The 19,258-nt window shown below is 39.7% G+C and overlaps 1 protein-coding gene across 1 annotated transcript in view; it reads right to left on the minus strand.

Moving 5' to 3' along the window:
* The window catches only part of becn1 (beclin 1, autophagy related), a 61,183-nt gene that overhangs the window by 11,162 nt on the left and 30,763 nt on the right, over nucleotides 1-19,258 (minus strand). The window contains exons 3-6 of the mRNA XM_016258237.1: nucleotides 11,891-12,027; nucleotides 11,503-11,697; nucleotides 9,954-10,100; nucleotides 9,601-9,750 (exon numbers count right to left, since the gene is read on the minus strand). Coding sequence (XP_016113723.1) covers nucleotides 9,601-9,750; nucleotides 9,954-10,100; nucleotides 11,503-11,697; nucleotides 11,891-12,027 — 629 coding nt within the window. The remainder of the gene's footprint in view (nucleotides 1-9,600; nucleotides 9,751-9,953; nucleotides 10,101-11,502; nucleotides 11,698-11,890; nucleotides 12,028-19,258) is intronic.

A 19,258-nucleotide genomic window follows, 5' to 3' on the forward strand; every position in this document is an offset into this window, starting at 1 on the left:
TTTCTCATTTGTTTCTGAATTTCTTTGGATCTCGGCATGATGTCTAGCTTTTAAGGATTTTTGGTCTACTTCACTTTGTCAGGCAGGTCCTATTTAAAAGATTTCTTGATTGCGAACAGGTGTGGCAGTAATCAGGCCTGGGTGTGGCTAGAGAAATTGAACTCAGGTGTGATAAACACAGTTTTAACAGGGGGGCAAACACTTCTTCACACAGGGCCATGTAGTTTTGGATTTTGTTTTCCCTTAATAATAAAAACCTTCATTTAAAAACTGCATGTTGTTTACACTTGTGTTATCTTTGACTAATATTTAAATTTGTTTGATGATCTGAAACATTAAAGTGTGACAAACATGCAAAAAAAATAAGAAATCAGGAAGGGGGCCAACACTTTTTCACACCACTATATGTTCGCGAGAATCATTCGTGATCCAGCTTCACCTACAGAAGAAGAAAGTGTAAGGTTTTTTAACTAATCTTTGCAAATCGCCTTTCCTAATAATGTGTTAATTAGCAAGTTTCACGATGAATGCGGCTAAAGTAAACAGTCTCCCTGAGAGCGGCTTGGAAGAGAGGGGCAGGATCAGCAGAGCTCATTAAGATTTAAAGGAAAATGCTACAAAACGGCATGCTCTGAAAAGAGCTGTTTTTGACAGGGTAAAAGAGGTGTTTTTTACACTACCATTGAGAAATTTTAACCAAACTATGGTTATAGACTTTTCATTAAGACCCTAAAGAATCATATCGACTTATGGAAAATGGGCATCCTATGCCCCCCAGCTGACTCCTAAAGTTTTTGATATATTTCATATTCTGTGTGGTCAGTTCACAGCAGTGATAGAAATTAATATTTTCCAATAAGTTTAAATTGAAGTTTGTCAGAAATGTTGAATACTGATATTTTAAATTATATTAAAAATGAAAAGATACTTTAAATGTGAAATTAAAACCGCCAGTAGGTGGCAGCAAGTCACTGTTAATAACCGAGTCATTGCGATTGAACCAAATCATTTAAACGGTTGATTCATTCAGGAATGAAACACCGTCATGTTGCTCAGAGACGCAAAACTGTGTTTGGAATGTTTTTTGTTGGCGAAATAGAGCAAAAACAGCCAATATGGTGTCTAAAACATAAGTCTCTTAATATTAACTTCTTGTTTATTGAAATGTAAAAAAAAAATCTATATCACATTTGTAACCATGCTTAATATTACTCTTTGTGTGATATTACTATATGAAATTATATAAATATATACATTTTCTGCTCCTTTATCTCGAATTATGTGATCATTCTTAATGCATATTAATAGACAGAATCATGTAGTGAAAGAACACACTGTAAATGCGTACGTGCTCTAAGTTAGTGTAGTCGCTTATGCATGCATTCTGTAGGTGTGTTTTGTTTGTTTTTTGCAATATAGGCCTACTCCATATTGTCATGATGTCTCATGAGTTCAGTATTTGCACAAAACCTGCGCAGATTTGGCTTGGATGAACTTCAAGAAATTAATGACTGAACATAACTTACGAAAAGTAACCCGTCAAATTGGCTAGTGATTTGACAGCGGTTCCCGCCATTATTTGGCATATGTTAATTTCAAACCCTGCTGGTGATCTAGACCAGGCCATCATAAAGGCATCATATCACAAAACTGCCAATTAAGAAAAAATATCTGCAACTCATTCACCCTGGCTTGGAAAGAGTCCTAGTCGCTAATATTCTGTGCTTTGGCAGAGAAGTCATCCATAAACACCAGCCACCTTTTCATTCTACTAGGGTAGACTGCTTTGGCCCATTTTATGGGCATTAACATGACTAATAAAATCTTTAAAATCAGCTGTTGGGCAGGGTTTCTGCTTTACCTGAAAAAAAATCATGCCATGCTAAAACACACTAACACCACCTAGGAACATGCCAAGTCACACTAGCGATATATGAAATGAACATGCCAGCAACACCTCACAAGCAACAGAAAATTCTGTAACAACTGATGCCGTCACTTTTTCTTAGGGCTTGTTTATACTTGGGCATATGTGTTTTTACTTATTAGATAGCTTTCATGAAATTACCAAGTGTAAATGCCTGTAAGAACCAGGTATAGTTCTATTATTTTTAACACATTTTTTGCATTAATTGCGGCACCTGGTGGTGGCGAAAGTAGTAAGAATATATCATCTGTTCACCTGTGTGTTTGGGGTATGGGTGATGGGGGATGTCTTATTTTCGCTGACCGTTAAAAGGCTTCTAATGCTGTTTAATATCGTTTATCATGGACACCATTTTATATGCCAGAGAAACAATTATGGAATGTATTGGATGCACAAACTTGTTTGTTTCTCATGCAAATAAATCTACTGAATGCAGTCTTTGGATCTATGATCATTATCAACAAGCGTGTCTGACAAGTTAGTTTTCCTCTACTCAGCCTCTCGGCAGTGAAATTGATGGTTTTCAAGATAGTCGCCTACATTTGTCAGCAAAATCTACTCTATGTCCATGACAAAAGGGATCATCGGCCATAGAGACTACACATGCCGTCCCGGCTTGATTATCTGGAGAGCGGCAGCAGCACGATAGCATTGCACACAAACAGTGGTATGTAACCTGTGTTTTGTACTGTGTTATGGTTTGTTTGAATGCAGTTTATAGGGGTTACTGCTACTTTTTGAAGTTTGGTGATGCTGTTGTTTATAGTGAGAGTTGATTGCCTCTGATCGGGTTTGTGTTCACTGTGTTTGGAGTGGACGACTGGTGTGTGTGGTTGGATTCAGCGCGTTGGTTATTATATCGTGCCTACATGTGAATGCTGTGGCTATTGATGTTGTTGGCTTTACGTTGGATTCATACTGCATTGGTTATTTGCATCTGTCTGTATGCACAAAATGAGTGGATCAAGGGCTGGCTCAACTTCATCTAAAATAGAGAAAAGAAAAATCACTCTGACTGCAAAGGCATTGGCGAGCAAGATTGAGTCAATTCAGAAACAGCGTAAAGAGGAAGTAAACAAATTAAAGAGCCAGATATTATCTCTCAAAGAGCTCATGAGGGATGATCAAAATGTTTCACAAGTTAAAGCACAGTTTGATGTTCTGCTGCAATTGTCTGAAAATGCCACTGCATTGCACAAATCTCTGATGCCTTTAATTCCATCTGATGAACAAGAAAGACAAAATGCATGGTTGGCAAACGTCACCGAATACAATCAAGGATTTATTAATGATACCAAAGTGTGGATTTCAGAAGTCAACAGGCCTCGTTCACAGCTAACTCATGATGTTGAGTGTCACCAGGATGTTTTGTCAAGGGAAGAAAGTGGGATTCATGAGGATGTAAAAAACGTACAACGGCAACCATCTTCTCAACATGATGATCAGGATGGCATATTGCCATGTGACAGTATATCAAACCTAAGCAGTAGAAAACAAGGTTCAAAATCAAACATTTCTACTACTTCATATGCATGTCTTAAAGCAGAGGCTGAAATAGCTGCTCTGCTTGCCCGTCAAAGTTTGCTAAAGGAAAAACATTCCCTTGAGGCGCAGGAAGAGAAATCAAGACAACAAAAAGAACAACTTCAGCTTAAGGCCAATATAGCCGCATCAATGACAAAAGTAAATGTTTTAAAGACCTCTGGATCTGGTGCGCAGAGTGCTGCTTCTTATCGATCTGATGGCATGGAGTCATATTTTAAGAAAAAAGGAAAAACAGTTGAAGCTCTTAACCTTGATGCAGAGACTTTTGTTCCACAAAACCTTGGAAAGGATTAAAAGGGAAAACCAGCAACTGGAAATGTTGATTTACACTTTGGAAAGTCAAAACAGAAAAAGGCAGACAAAGGCATTCGTCTCCAGCAGATGCCCTCGGAGATCATGAGACAGAGCACAGTTCCAAATACTACTGCGCCTTCAGTGTCTCATCGTAGATATGTCCATACACTCTTTTCCACAAACATTAACAGTGACCAGAACCCCATGTTGTCTATAATGGAAAAACAGAATGAGATAACATTAATGCTGGTGCATCAGCAATGTCTTGCATCACTGCCTAAGAGAGATATCCAAATATTTGATGGCGACCCTCTACAGTACCATGCTTTCCTGCGGTCCTTTGAACAGGTAATTGAGGGAAAGACTGATAATGCTGAAGATAGCCTGCATTTTTTGGAACAGTACACCAGGGGGCAACCACAACAACTTGTCAGGAGCTGTCAACATGTGACTGATGGCTCAGGATATGCAAAGGCAAAGACTTTACTGCATGAACATTTTGGAAACGAACATATGATTGCATCTGCCTATTTGAATAAGGTCTCTTCATGGCCAACAATTAAGTCAGAAGATGGAAAGACTTAACATGCATACAGTCTGTTTTTGCGTGGATGTTGCAATGCCATGGATGAGGTTCATAGTCTGTGTGAATTGAATACACCTGTCAAAATTATTGCTGTGATTAAAAGATTACCCTACAAACTGAAAGACAAGTGGCGAACAGTGTCATGTGACATCCAGGAAAGGCATCACCGGAGAGCTATGTTTGATGATATTGTGACATTTATGGAGCGCCAAGTGAAAATCATGACAGATCCTGTGTTTGCAAACCTACAGGATGCACCAACGTCGGTGGCAATTAAAGAAGGCAACAGGGCAAAATCACCTCACTCAAGGGCTAAAGGAAGTAGCTTTGCCACTGCTGAAAAGACACTGACGGAACACAAGGTTAAAGATGGAAATTTACCTGAAAAGACTTGCCTGTACTGCAAAGGTGGACACATGCTGGAGTTTTGTACTCTGTTGGAGAAGAGAGCTCAACGTGAGAAGAGTGATTTTCTAAAAAAAGACTTTTGCCAAAACAAAAGGCGTTTGTTTTGGCTGTCTGTGTACTGGTCACAACAGTAAGGAGTGTAGAAAATGTCTCTCTTGCAAAACTTGTGGTTTAAGGCACACTAGTATGCTTCACATCCACCACAAGGATAAGGGAGCAGATGTAGAGAAAGGTAAGAGCAACTCAGAGAATGCAGTGAGCAGTTCTTTAGTTACAGTTCAAACCAGTGGTCTTACTGGGGCCGGTGAACAAGACTTTAAGCTCGCCATCGTACCAGTAAAGGTAAAATCAAAGAGAGGACAAAGAATAGTGGAGACCTATGCTTTTTTGACCAGGGAAGTTCAGCATCCTTCTGCACAATGGGTTTGATGGATAGACTGAATCTCTCTGGGAGAAAAACAAAAATTATTTTGCGCACCATGGGCCAAGAGAGAATTGTGGACAGTTGTATTGTGTTGGACTTGGAAGTGGCTGGACTGAACAGTGGCTGGTACTGTGAAATGACCGATATCTTCACACAACGTAGGATGCCTGTGAATAGGAGTAATCTCACATGACAGGAAAATCTGCATAAATGGCCTCATTTGAAACGTGTACTTGCCTGTGATAGATGCAGATGTGGAGCTTCTGATAGGCATGAACGTGCCCAGAGCTTTGCAACCACTTGAAGTCATTAGGAGTGTGGATAAAGGGCCGTATGCCATCAAGACAATGCTTGGTTGGATGGTAAATGGACCTCTTGGTGGAGGATGTTGTGATGGACCTGACGTGTATCAGTCTGCAGTTACCATCAACAGAATTTCTTCTGTAACACTTGATGAACTCTGGGAACAACAGTTTAAGACAGACTTTCCAGAGTGCAGTCAGGAGGAAAAGCCAGGACTTTCAAGGGAGGACTGCAGGTTCTTAGAAATGGTTAACAATACTGTGAAATTAGTTGATGGCCATTACATTATTGTTTTACCTTTGAAGAACAGAAAGATAAGTATGCCTAACAACCGTAACATTGCAGAACAACGCACCCTTAACCTGAAGAGAAGGTTTATCAGAAATGCATTATTTCATAAGGATTACACTGCTTTCATGAATAACCTTATATCCAGTGGCTATGCAGAGAGAGTGCCAACCACAGATCTGGCACGCAGTGACAGGAAAGGTTTGGTATATCCCACACCACGGGGTATATCATCCGAAGAAAGGGAAGATCTGAGTTGTCTTTGATTGTGCAGCATCATTTCAAGGTGCATCACTCAATGCACAACTCCTGAGTGGTCCTGATCTGACTAGTACATTGACTGGAGTCCTGACCAGGTTCAGGAAAGAGCCTGTTGTTCTGATGTCTGACATTGAGGCGATGTTTCATCAAGTTCAAGTTCCAGAGGAGGATGTGGACCTATTGAGATTTCTTTGGTGGTCCAGTGGAGACTTCACTCAGTATATGGAGGAGTACAGGATGATTGTCCATTTGTTTGGGGCAACGTCTTCTCCAAGTTGTGCTAATTTTGCTCTACGAAGGTGCGCAGAAGACAACAAAGACTTATTCAGCCAGCAAGTGTTTGAGATCATTATGTGCAGTTTTTCTATGTGGATGACTGCCTTGCTTCTGTAGCCTCAGATCAGGAAGCTATATCCCTCTATAAATACCTTAAAACCATCTGTGCCAAGGACAGCTTTCATCTAACAAAATGGATAAGGAACAGCCGCAGTGTGTTGGCTTCAATACCTGAGGTGGAGAGAGCAAAGGAAGTTAAAGACCTGGATCTGAACCATAACTCATCACCTGTTGAAAGAGCACATTGATGTGTCCAGTCTGACAACTTTAATTTCAGCATAGCCATTCAGGAGAGATCATTGACCTCTCATTTCAGCTGTCAGTTCTTTCTATGACCCTCTGGGGATTCTAGCTCCTGTGGTTTTTACAGCTAAATGGATTCTTCAGGATCTGTGTCAGAATCAGCTAGGATGGGATGATGTCATACCAGTATTGGTTGCTCAGGAGTGGATAGATTGGATGAAGGAGCTACATCAGTTGGAAGGTTTCAGCATCAGACGATGTTTAAAACCTATAAACTCTGGAGAAGCAACCACTGCTCAGTTGCATCATTTTGCAGATGTAAGTGAGGAAGAATATGGTACTGTTACCTATATGATGCTGCGCAATGAACACTCTCAGATGCACAGCGCTTTTTTAATGGGAAGATTTAGGGTGGCACCTTTAATGCCTTTTATTCATATTATTCCACATATGGAGTTAACAGCTGCTGTTGTAGCAGCTCGTATGGACAAACTGTGGAGAAAGGAGTTAAGACTACAGCTTCAAGACTCTGTTTTCTGGACAGACAGTACCTCGGCATTAAAATACATTAAGAATGAGACTTCAAGATTTCAAATCTTTGTGGCAAATAGGGTCTCAGAGATTCTCAAGGTTTCTGACGCATCTCAATGGAGATTTGTGAACACTGCATACAATCCTGCAGACCTTGCCTCCAGAGGTGTGAAGGCAGAGTCATTCCTAAATAACAAAATTTGGATATCTGGTCCCTCATTTCTCTTGCAATCAGAAGAAAACTGGCCTGTTAACCCAGATGCATTGCAACAACTTCAATCTGGCGACCCCGAGGTCAAGGTATCAGCTGCAATTGGAATTTCTGCAATAAGGGATGAAAATTATGCCGTGACTTGTCTGATCAACCGCACCTCATCCTGGACACGTCTAATAAGAGTGATGGGCTGGATCCTAAGATTCAAGGCTTTGTTTTTGAATCTTAGAAAAATTAAGGAGTTCACTGCACATCTTGATGAGTCTGTGTTTCATGTAACTCAACAGGAAGACGTTCTCACCAAGGATATGCGTGATTTTAAGAACAAGCTCTGAGGTGGTTATCTCTCATTGGGAGAGATCAGAGATGCTGAAATTGAAGTAATCATGTTCTGTCAGAGAAGAAGGTTCTCAGAAAAGTTCTCCTGCCACCAAAAGGGAGAAGGTGTGAAAAGAAACAGCCACATATATAAGCTCAATCCAATACTGGAAGATGGTGTGTTAAGAGTTGGAGGACGGCTAAGTAAGGCTGCCATGCCTGAAGAGTTAAAACATCCTGCCATATTACCTAAAGACCTTCATATTGCTGACCTCATCCTACAACATATTCATCGAGAGGTTGGCCATGGAGTTAGAAATCATATGTTATCAAGATTACGCCAGAGATACTGGATCCCTGGTGTTAGTGGTTCTATAAGGAAGAACTTGGCTAGATGTGTGGTGTGTCGGCAGCTACATGGAGCTGCAGGTCAACAACAGATGGAGGAGCATGGGGAAGGTTGATTCGTTCTGTCAGAAAGGTCCTTAATTCTACTTTGAGGACACAAAGTCTGGACGAGGAAGCACTCTACACAGTGCACTGTGAAGTGGAATCAATTCTCGACAGTAGACCCATCACCAATGAATCCACAGATCCAAACGACTTGGAAGCATTAACACAAAATCACCTTCTACTTCTTAAAACTAAACCATGTTTACCTCCTGGGCTGTTTCAGAAAGAGGACATGTATGCACGGAAGATGGAAGCAAGTCCAATACATGGCTGACTTATTTTGGAAAAGGTGGACTAAGGAGTACTTACCACAATTGCAGAAACGAGAGAAATGGACAAAGATCAAGCAGAATTTAATTCCTGGAGACATCATACTGGTAGTGGATGATTCTGTGCCCCGCAACTCCTGGATCAATGGAAAAATAACCAAAGTGGTTCCAGACAGAAAAGGACTCGTGAGACAAGTCTGGATCAAGACCTAAACCAACCGTATATGCAGGCCTGTAACCAAGATCTGCCTTCTGCAGGAGTCAGCTGAATCCTGATTGCGGTACTTGGATAATATGACTTTTGACTGAATCGACTGAACTATTTTTTGACTTTTTTCTTTAAAGAGAAAACAGAAGATTGAATCATCTTTTTTATGATGGACTATAAAAAAAAATTGTATTCCCCTGCATGTGTAATGTATATGTAAATATTAACTGTAATAATTAGGGGCCGGAATGTAAAAACCAGGTATAGTTCTATTATTTTGAGCACATTTTTTGCATTAATTGTGGTACCTGGTGGTGGCGGAAGTAGTAAGAATATATAATCTGTTCACCTGTGTGTTTGGGGTATGGTGAGAGGGGGTGAGGGGGGAAGTCTTATTTTTGCTGACCGCTAAAAGGCTTCTAATGCTGTTTAATGTCATTTATCATGACATTTGGACACCATTTTGTATGCCAGTAAAATAATTATGGAATGTATTGGATGCACAACCTTGTTTGTTTCTCATGGAAATAAATCTACAGAATGCAGTCTTTGGATCTACTGTATGATCATTATCAGCAAGCGTCTGACAAGTTAGTTTTCTTCTACTCAGCCTCTCGGCGGCAAAATTATTGGTTTTCAAGATAGTCGCCTACAATGCCCTCTGAAACGCATTTGAGAATAATCAGATCACTTCAGGAGGTGGATTGAGATACATTACAGATGCAACTTGGTCAAATTTAAAATTTATAAATTGTCTAAGGAAGTAAGTTGTGGTTCATTAGGGTTCTGATGAGGTCTGAAGTAGCCTGACTTGGTCTAATGAGGTTTATTGGGGTCTGATCAGGTCTAATTGTGTCTGAAGAGGTTTCTTAAAGGTCTGCTGAGGTCTAATGCAGTTTCATCGCTTAATCTTGTACTTTCAGACAAGGCATCAAAGTTTGTCTACAAGCTCTATCTATCTAGTTGTAAATATATTTTCCTTATCCAGCCACCTCTGAAAGCATAGTCCCATCTTGTTTGCAAGTGCATGCAGCAGAAGTACAGTTTGACCCCAGGCTGCATTGATCTCATTCCATTCCACTGGTACACTGGGTAATCTGCCTAGGCGGAAGTTATTTATTGTTCCGAACTGCCCACTGTGCCTGAGAAAAAGGTAGCAAAAAAAAGAAAAATTAAAAAATGTATATATATATATATATATATATACACAATTCTACATCATAAGCAAAATCTGATTTTAGAGATTACACAATTCTAATCATCTTATTCAATATGCACATATTTCTTTTTTAATGGTGGTCCTAAAACACCAAATAAAACAAGTTTTTATAAAGAGATATGATACCAGATATGAAAGGTGGCATTGAAAACGTTGGTCTTCTTGAGTCTGTCCAGCTGAATCTGACAGTAACGCATTTGATTGTCCACACTCTTAAGATCATCATCCAACTCCAGCTGCTGTCTCTTAAACTCACAGTACTCCTTCTGATACCTGAGACAGAAACATACAGAGATGAGGCCAGTTACCTGGAAACTGACAAAAAAAAATTAAAAATCAAAAGTGTCATCATGAGGAATCAATTTTTCCTTAATCTTTAAAGAAAAACATGTTCAATGCACTATAAAAATGCTACTACCACAACTATAACTGAAAATCATGTATGACATACGAGGGCTGTCAGAAAAGTATCCAGCCATTTAATATGATACATACAGAGTCCTGGCATGAAACTCTAGATGGCGCAGTCCAATAGGTCTAGCTCAATCTGACCTGGTGACATCAGTCACATGGCAGCTGATTGGTTCTCTCCTGTATCGGTAGCCAATAAGCACGCTGCTCAATATTCAAAAACCTGGCTTTTGTTTGCTGTAGCAGTTGGCAGCGCACTTCAGAAAACCTCCACTTTCCCCAGCTCCACCTGTATAGATCTGCTATGGGGTGATTTATGTATGCTATATGAGGGTTATTCATATGTGTTATATGTGCAGCAGCAGTATTTCTTACATGCTTACGGCAGCATGTTGTGGATGTATTGGCAGTAGCAAGTCTCGGTACTTATCAAGACCAAATACATTAACATATCATATACATTACCATGCCAATCCCTCCGAGAGTTTTCATGACAGAAATAGAGACTTTTGTCAAAAAATATATAAAATACAAGAAACATTGTACACAAGACAATGACGCCTCAGTCCTCTTCAATGTAGGCACCTTGAGACCTCACACAGTTCTCCCAGCATCTCTTCCACTGTTCAAAACACTCTGCAAAATCCTTTGTTGGAATCGCCATTAGCTGCCTCGTCGTATTTTCCCGAATCTCACTGACGGTCTGAAATCTCTTCACTTTTAAAGGTGATGTTCAAAGGTGATCTTAGATAAATGTCTCTATTTTTCATATTACATGGCTGGATACTTTCCAGAAAGCCCTCATATTTTAGATTAAATATAGCTAGCTTCCCCCAAAAGCTGTCAGTTTTTAGCACTGATATAAGTCTGATCTTAACAGTTTGAGAAGTTTTTTTCATACAAGTTTTGCAAAGAGGCTGTTATTGAAGGACATATTATAACAGCAAATCTGCAGCTCATGTGTGAGCATCACATATCACTGTGTGTTTGTGTGCCTCTCACATACTATACACGTTAGTGTCACCCTGGGGAAGAGGGATTCCCCTATTATGGAGCCAGGTGGAGCAGCACGTCACCACTGAACAAGACCTCAAAGAGACTAATAAAATGGCTCTCAGAGCAAACACACAAGTAAGCTCTATTTCCAAGATGCTAATGGTAATTTAAAAAATAATTTAAAAATGCAGATGACACTGTGAAATAAAGGCAGAAAGAAAGAAAGAAAGAATATGATTTCTTAGTAAATATTCTCATTCATATGTACTGAAGTTCTTCGGTGTCCATCAGCTGGCTATGGTTGCGTCCCTCAGCCAGCTCTTTAGCCACGGCTTCGCGCTGCACTTCAATGCTCTCCAGCTCCTGGATCAGAGATTCCTCCTCTTGTTTCAACTGCTGCAGTGCATTCAGTAGACTGGCTTCCTCCTCCTCTGGTAGTTGAGACAGCAACTCTAAACAGCTCCTAAAAATTCACAGCCAATTGAGTGACCCGCTGGAGTCAATGATGTCAGTCATGTATTGACTAAAAATGTTTAATGACAAAAATAATGATACAAACCCTTTAAACCAGGCAAATTACACATCCCACTTACAGAATAATAAAGCAAAGCAGCTGTAGGTTAACTTGAGATGCTTTGAGTGTGAGTGATACTAACTTGTAATTCTGGCACTCATTTTCTGTCATGCTGAGCTGTGTGTCCAGATGGTCCAGTAGTGTGTCCGTGCACTCCTCACACAGTGGGTGATCAATGTCTGTCTGACCAGACATGATATCAAACAGATCACTTGTCACCTGCAGGAAAAACACATACATGAACCCTCTATTCTGATCCATCCATTCAATCAACCTATGCTACCTGCTCTTGTCATTGCCGTTATTTATAGAACTCTAGGGTTCTTTACACAGCTTTAAATACCCCTTCATGCCAGAAGTTTTCTATATAAAGAAAAATTATTGGTTACACTTTACTTGAATAAATCATGACATGACACCTACATACATAATCATGACATGACACATGTCATGAATATGAAGGTTTTTTTATGCATGTTTTATGCATGTTTATGACAACTGTCATTAAGTGTCATTCAATCAGTTATGTAATTTTTAATGCAAGGATGACATTGTTTGAGATGTCTTTGTTATGGGCTATGGTTAGGGGTAAGGGTAGGGGTAGGGTTAGGTTAGGGTTAGGTCAAATAATTTCATATTTGCATTAAAAATGACATAACTGAGCAAATGACAGTTGTCATAAACATGCATAAAACCTCCCTCATATTCATTACATGTGTCATGTCATGATTATGAAGGTGTCATGTCAGTCTTATGCACAGCCCTTCAAGTAAAGTGTTACCAAATTATTTACATTTTAACATTAATACATTTATTGTGCATTATATTTGTGTTTTTATTCCCATTTCATTCTCACACAACTTTCATTCTGGAGAAAATAAACTTACAATGCATTTGCACACTTTCAAGGTTAATAGCTTTATTAAAAATTAATAACTGCCAAGGGGATCTTAATGATATGTCTGACCATTCCTCTCTCTTTAGGTCAACAGGTTTATCTATTTATTAATACAAGCTATACTAGTCAACCATTTAACAAAACAAACTACCTGAAGTGCCTTCTTGGTATTCTGTCACTCCTTTGGAGAAACAACAAACGAGTCATGACACCAGTCACAACCCAAGCTCTGGTTCTCAGGCAGTCTCACAGACAAAACGTGTGGCAAAATAATTTTATCTCTCCATCATCCTAAAACATCACATGAAGTTAGAAGCCTCGGTGGACACAGGAGCTGACATCACACCAATGTCACCCTAACAAAAGGGGGTGATATTCCACCCAGAACAGAAAGCTAAAAACAAGACTCCCTTTTTACTTTTTCCTCACAGTACTGAATTCTTCACCACTCTCAGAATGGCACAGAAACTGCCTTTGCATATCAAAAAATGCACAAGATCATTCCAAAATGATGCTAAAAGTATGTATAACCAAGTATCATTCCACTGCATAATTCTTTCTCATGTCTGTATCCCACATTTGATTATTATGCTTTATCCAATATTACTAATGCCATTATTGAATAGTTTATAGGTTTGTATGTGTGTGAATGATAATTCATATGTCAAATGTTAATATCTGTCAATATTTGGTAAAATGTACCATATTTCCATTATAGAAGTCATGACTGAAATATACTCTGCAAGAGCGGGAAAATTCGGAACCACACTGTAATGCAGGGGTCGGCAACCTAACCCTAACATTGGCACGCAGAGGGCTAATCACTGGCATGTACGTGAGCAATAATTGCCTACCTATGTACATTTTGAGGTAATCAGTTCTCATAGTCACACAGCATGTTAGGAGCTATAAATACTATTAAAGTGTGATAATTAACCTGCACTAGTCTACAGATGTGTGTGCCAGTAACATTTTGGCTGGTTTGCCTCAGTGGGCTAACAGCACTCGTCAATAGCCCTTTCACACATACAGACTTTAATGATAAACTGATAAATTACCAGTAAATTACCATTAAGAGATCATGTCTCCTCAAAGATTGAAAGTGTAGGAATCTCTCAGGTTGAGTGCAGCAGTGTAGAGAGTAACACGACCCCTCCCCCTCCTGTTGGTGCGAGCAGTCACGTGTGTGTAGGATGGCCGAAGGAGATTCCCCTGGAAATTATGCGATAGGCAACCGGCCGTTTTTTTGTCTTATTGCAGCTCGTCTCTGTTCTGGACTTGCACAAAATGCGTTGCAATGCAATAATTTTCCAAAATGTAATTTATGTAAAAATATGAAGTCTGTAAACACCTGTTAACAGAGGCCAGAGACGCTGAAGACGGACACAAAGAGAAAAATACTGTAGCAGGCAGATCACTCACTGTTGATGATTCTCGAACTATTGGAAGAAAAACTAAAGAAAGTTTAGGTGGTATTTTCTTTTCATCTCGTCTCTGTATAATTCATATTAAAGCAGTGTTTTGTTTACTGTTGAGACATGCTGAAGTTGCGTTTGGTCTTGTGCTCTATTGCATACCTTGTCAGTGTTGTGCGCTTGCTTATCCCTTTGTTGTGATAAACAGTAAAGTGTGTTCAAGCACTAGCAAAAGACAGCGTAAAGAAATACTCTTTGAGAGAAGCAGTCAATCAGCGGAAGTTAAAAGCAGATATTAAGTGTATTTATTTCTTATCTCATTAGTGTTTAGCGCAGTTATCGTTGCTAGGAAACACTTGTTTTGTTAACCGTGTAAGTTGCGTTTGGTCTCGTACTTTATCGCATACCTTGTCAATATCATGCGCTTGCTTAGCCCTTTGTTGTGATAAACAGTAAAGTGTGTATTCACTTTCTGTTTTGTGAAATGGGTATAAAAAAGCGTAGTATTCTGCGGCAGCCCTCGTGTGAAGACCGAAGAGTGTAAAGAACATCGACTCTACCGTGTTACTGCACTGTGCGACTCCACCGTGCAGGGACACCGGCAAGGGATATAAGTATTGCTTTTGATTCATTCTCTTTTCTACTCGTTTCACTTCTGTTTTCAGTTTTTATAACCAATTCTTGCAATGTGTTTCCAGATCCCTACTATCACTACCACTCCCAAACCACACATCACACACTGTAGACAGTGCAATCCTAACAACCTGCGCTCTTTGCCTATGTCTGCTAATACACAACTTTCTTTTTCTATTGGTCTCTGGAATTGCCAGTCTGCAGTAAAAAAAGCAGATTTCATTACATCTATTGCTAGTCATTTAAGACTAAACCTCATGGCCCTGACAGAGACCTGGATTTAAACCAGAGGACACTGCTACACCTGCAGCACTCTCCAACAATTTCTCATTTTCCCACACTCCCCGTCTGATTGGAAGAGGTGGAGCTACTGGTCTGCTTATCTCTAATGATTGGAAATTTATTAATTTACCTTCTCTGGGTATTAACAGCTCCTTTGAATCACATTCAGTCACCATTACTCACCCTTTTAAAATCCATTTTGTAGTTGTTTATCGACCCCCAGGACCACAAGGTAACTTCTTGGATGAATTAGATGTGCTGCTCTCCACCTTTCCTGAGGATGGTACTCCCCTAGTTATGCTTGGAGACTTCAACATCCACCTAGATAAAACTCAGGCTGCAGACTTCCACACTCTGCTTGCCTCTTTTGATCTCAAGAGAGTGTTAACTATGGCTACTCACAAATCAGGCAACCAACTGGACCTTATTTACACACGACACTGCTCCACTGATCGTGTGCTGGTTACTCCACTGCACACCTCGAATCACTTCCTCCTCCCTCTTAACCCCAACATGGTTCCTGACATAACACATACCCCTCCACATGTCATCTATCGACGTAACCTACGCTCAACTCTCACCCTTCCAGCTATCTGCTATGGTTTCATCTTCACTTCCTCTCCCTAAACAGTTAGCATCTCTTGATGCTAACAGTGCTACTTGTACTTTCTGCTCCACTTTTACATCTTGTTTAGACACTGTCTGCCCCTTTGTCTTCCAGGCCATCTTGTACCACCCCTTGGCTGTCTGATGTTCTCTGCGAACATCGTTCTAAGCTCAGGGCTGCTCAAAGGGTGTGGCGCAAATCAAAAAATCCTACTGACCTTAATATGTATCAGTCCCTCCTCTCTTCCTTCTCTGCTAATGTCTCCACTGCTAAAAGGACATACTATCATAACAAAATTAACAATTCGTCTAACTCTCACATGCTCTAAAAAACATTTTCCTCGCTCCTTTGTCCTCCTCCTCGCCCTACTTCATCAACTCTAACAGCTGACGTCTTTGCCACGTTCTTCATTAATTACATTAAAACCATCAGTGCACAATTTTCCACACCACAATCTGACAAGCAAACATACCTTACCAGTTCACATCCTTCTCTTCACTCTCTGAGGCAGAAGTCTCCAAACTCATCCTTTCTAATCATCCTACTACTTGTCCGCTTGATCCTATTCCATCTCATCTCCTTCAAACTCAGTAACTCTCATCCTCTGAACTGTATGTGTGTGTGCTTTTCAGTAGTTTTAGTTCATGTATTCTTAGAGTAGCAAATAAACTTCTTGTTTCATTATAAAGAAGCAGTGTCTGGTGTTGTGTAGATCTCGTTACCTACCTCATAGGAAAAAAATGTTGCTAGGATGCATTATGACCTTTGGCCTAGGGAATAATATAAATATCAAAATTGATAAGATATACTGATTTTAACATTTCACTGGACGAATAGTTGATAAAGTTTAAACTATCAATTTTGAATCAGTTTTAATCAAGTTGATTCTGAATCTTTAGATTAGATTCCCTTTGAACGTGAACTAATTCTTACAATTATATAATTTAAAAAACTTGTTATGTGTACTGCGTTAAGCTAACGGAGACTTGTTATAGCACTTGCATATCATTGCTCTTTTGTTGATTTTGATTGCTGCCATTGTCCTCATTTTAAGTCGCTTTGGATAAAAGCATCTGCTAAATGACTAAATGTAAATGTAAATGTTTCAGCTCAGTGCTGCTTTGTTTACAGCGTTAATCAAGGAAACACTGTATCACTGCTATTCCATAAGTGCCTCCTGCTGTCAGAGAGTGAATCTGCATCTCATTCAGCCCGTCTGCTGTTTGTTTCATTCAGGCATGTAGTATAATTTCACAAAGCTAGTCAGAACATTCTGTTTTTGTTTCAAATTAGGTTATTATTAAATCATAATATGTACATAACTCCTTCAAAAACAGCCAGAAACCTTGGAGTTATGATTGATGTTGCTCTTTTGTTGATTTTGATTGCTGCCATTGTCCTCATTTTAAGTCGCTTTGGATAAAAGCATCTGCTAAATGACTAAATGTAAATGTAAATGTTTCAGCTCAGTGCTGCTTTGTTTACAGCGTTAATCAAGGAAACACTGTATCACTGCTATTCCATAAGTGCCTCCTGCTGTCAGAGAGTGAATCTGCATCTCATTCAGCCCGTCTGCTGTTTGTTTCATTCAGGCATGTAGTATAATTTCACAAAGCTAGTCAGAACATTCTGTTTTTGTTTCAAATTAGGTTATTCCAGTTAGGCACATCAACCATAACTCCTTCAAAAACAGCCAGAAACCTTGGAGTTATGATTGATGATCAGCTGATTTTCTCAGACCACATTGCTTAAACTGACCGGTCCTGCAGATTTGCTTTTTTCAACACCAAGAAGATCAGGCCCTTTATTTTAGAACATGCTTCACAACTCCTTGTTTAAGCTCTTGTTCTGTCCGGGCTGGACTATTTCAATGCTCTCTTGGCAGGACTTCCAGCCAGTTCTATCAAACCTTTACCATTAATCCAGAATGCGGCAGCAATATACATTTTTAATGAGCCGAAAAGAATGCACGTCACACCTCTGTTTATCAACTTGCACTGGCTACCAGTAGCTGCTCGCATAAAATTCAAGGCATTAATGTTTGCCTACAAAACCACCACTGGCTCTGTACCACTTAACCTAAATTCATTACTTCAGACGTATGTGCCCTCTAGAAGCTTGCGTTCTGCAAGCCATCCCAAAGAGGCACAAAATCACTTTCACAGACTTTTAAATTAAATGTTCCCTCCTGGTGGAATGACCTGCCCAACTCAATCCGAGCAGCTGAGTCCTTAGCCATATTCAAGTTTCACATTCCTTACAGTATTTCCATACGTCAGCGCTTAAGCTTGGCCAGTAAGCAACTTCCATCAGTCGTAGTAGTGTTTTAAGCCGGCCCAGGTGTCCACTTAAGGGGCTATCATGGGCATACTTGAGAAACTCACCTCGCAGACAAGCAGGTATGACTAGTTGGAGCTTTGGTCCTTTCCGACCATCTGGGACACTACAAAAAAGGAAACCATTTTCAAGGATATAATGCATTCTGGAAAGATCAGGACTGGGTTGGCAAGCAGCCTTATTGCATAACTCCCGAATTTCTGGGTCATTAGACTGTGCTGTATCAATGTCAGACATTACATTACATTTACGTTTAGACATTGAGCAGACACTTTTATCCAAAGTGACTTACAAATGAGGACAATGGAAGCAATCAAACTCAACAAAAGAGCAATGATATGCAAGTGTTATAACAAGTCTCAGTTAGCTTAATGCAGTACACATAGCAACATTTTTAAAAATCATATAATAAATTAAAAGAAAACAGATAGAATTTAAAAATAATAGAGCAAGCTAGTGTTAGAGGCCTTTTATGCTTTTGTTAATTGTATAATAAATAGAAAACAAAGATAGAATACAAAAAGATTAGAGAAGCAAGTGTTCATTTTTTTTAAAGAAAACAAGCAGTTTTTTTGATTAATTTAGGTAAAGAGGTGCAGAGTCAGTGGTGGTTTTGTAGGCAAACATTAATGCCTTGAATTTTATGTGAGCAGCTATTGGTTAACCAGTGCAAATTGATAAACAGATGTGTGACGTGCATTCTTTTCGGCTCCTTAAAAATTAATCTTGCTGCCGCGTTCTGGATTAATTGTAAAGGTTTGATAGAATTGGCTGGAAGACCTGCCAAGAGAGCATATGTAATAGTCCAGCCTGGACAGAACAAAAGTTTGAACAAGGAATTGTGAAGCATGTTCCGAAAGAAAGGGCCTGATCTTCTTGATGTTGAATAAAGCAAATCTGCAGGACCGGTCAGTTTTAGCAATGTGGTCTGAGAAAGTCAGTTGATCATTAATCATAACTCCAAGGTTTCTGGCTGTTTTTGAAGGAGTTTTGGTTGATGTGCATAACTGGATGGTGAAATTGTGATGAAACAATGGGTTTGATGGAACCACAAACAGTTTTGTCTTGGCAAGATTGAGTTGAAGGTGATGGTCCTTCATCCAGCAAGAAATGTCTGTTAGACAAGCTGAGATGCGAGCAGCTATTGTCGGATCATCAGGATGGAATGAGAGGTAGAGTTGAGTGTCATCAGCATAGCAGTGATATGAAAAGTCATGTTTCTGAATGACAGAACCTAGTGATGCCATGTAGACAGAGAAGAGAAGTTGTCCAAGAACT

This window comes from Sinocyclocheilus grahami, unplaced genomic scaffold (genome assembly GCF_001515645.1).
Source record: "Sinocyclocheilus grahami isolate Dianchi unplaced genomic scaffold, SAMN03320097.WGS_v1.1 scaffold1661.1, whole genome shotgun sequence".
Classification (NCBI taxonomy): Eukaryota; Metazoa; Chordata; class Actinopteri; order Cypriniformes; family Cyprinidae; genus Sinocyclocheilus; species Sinocyclocheilus grahami.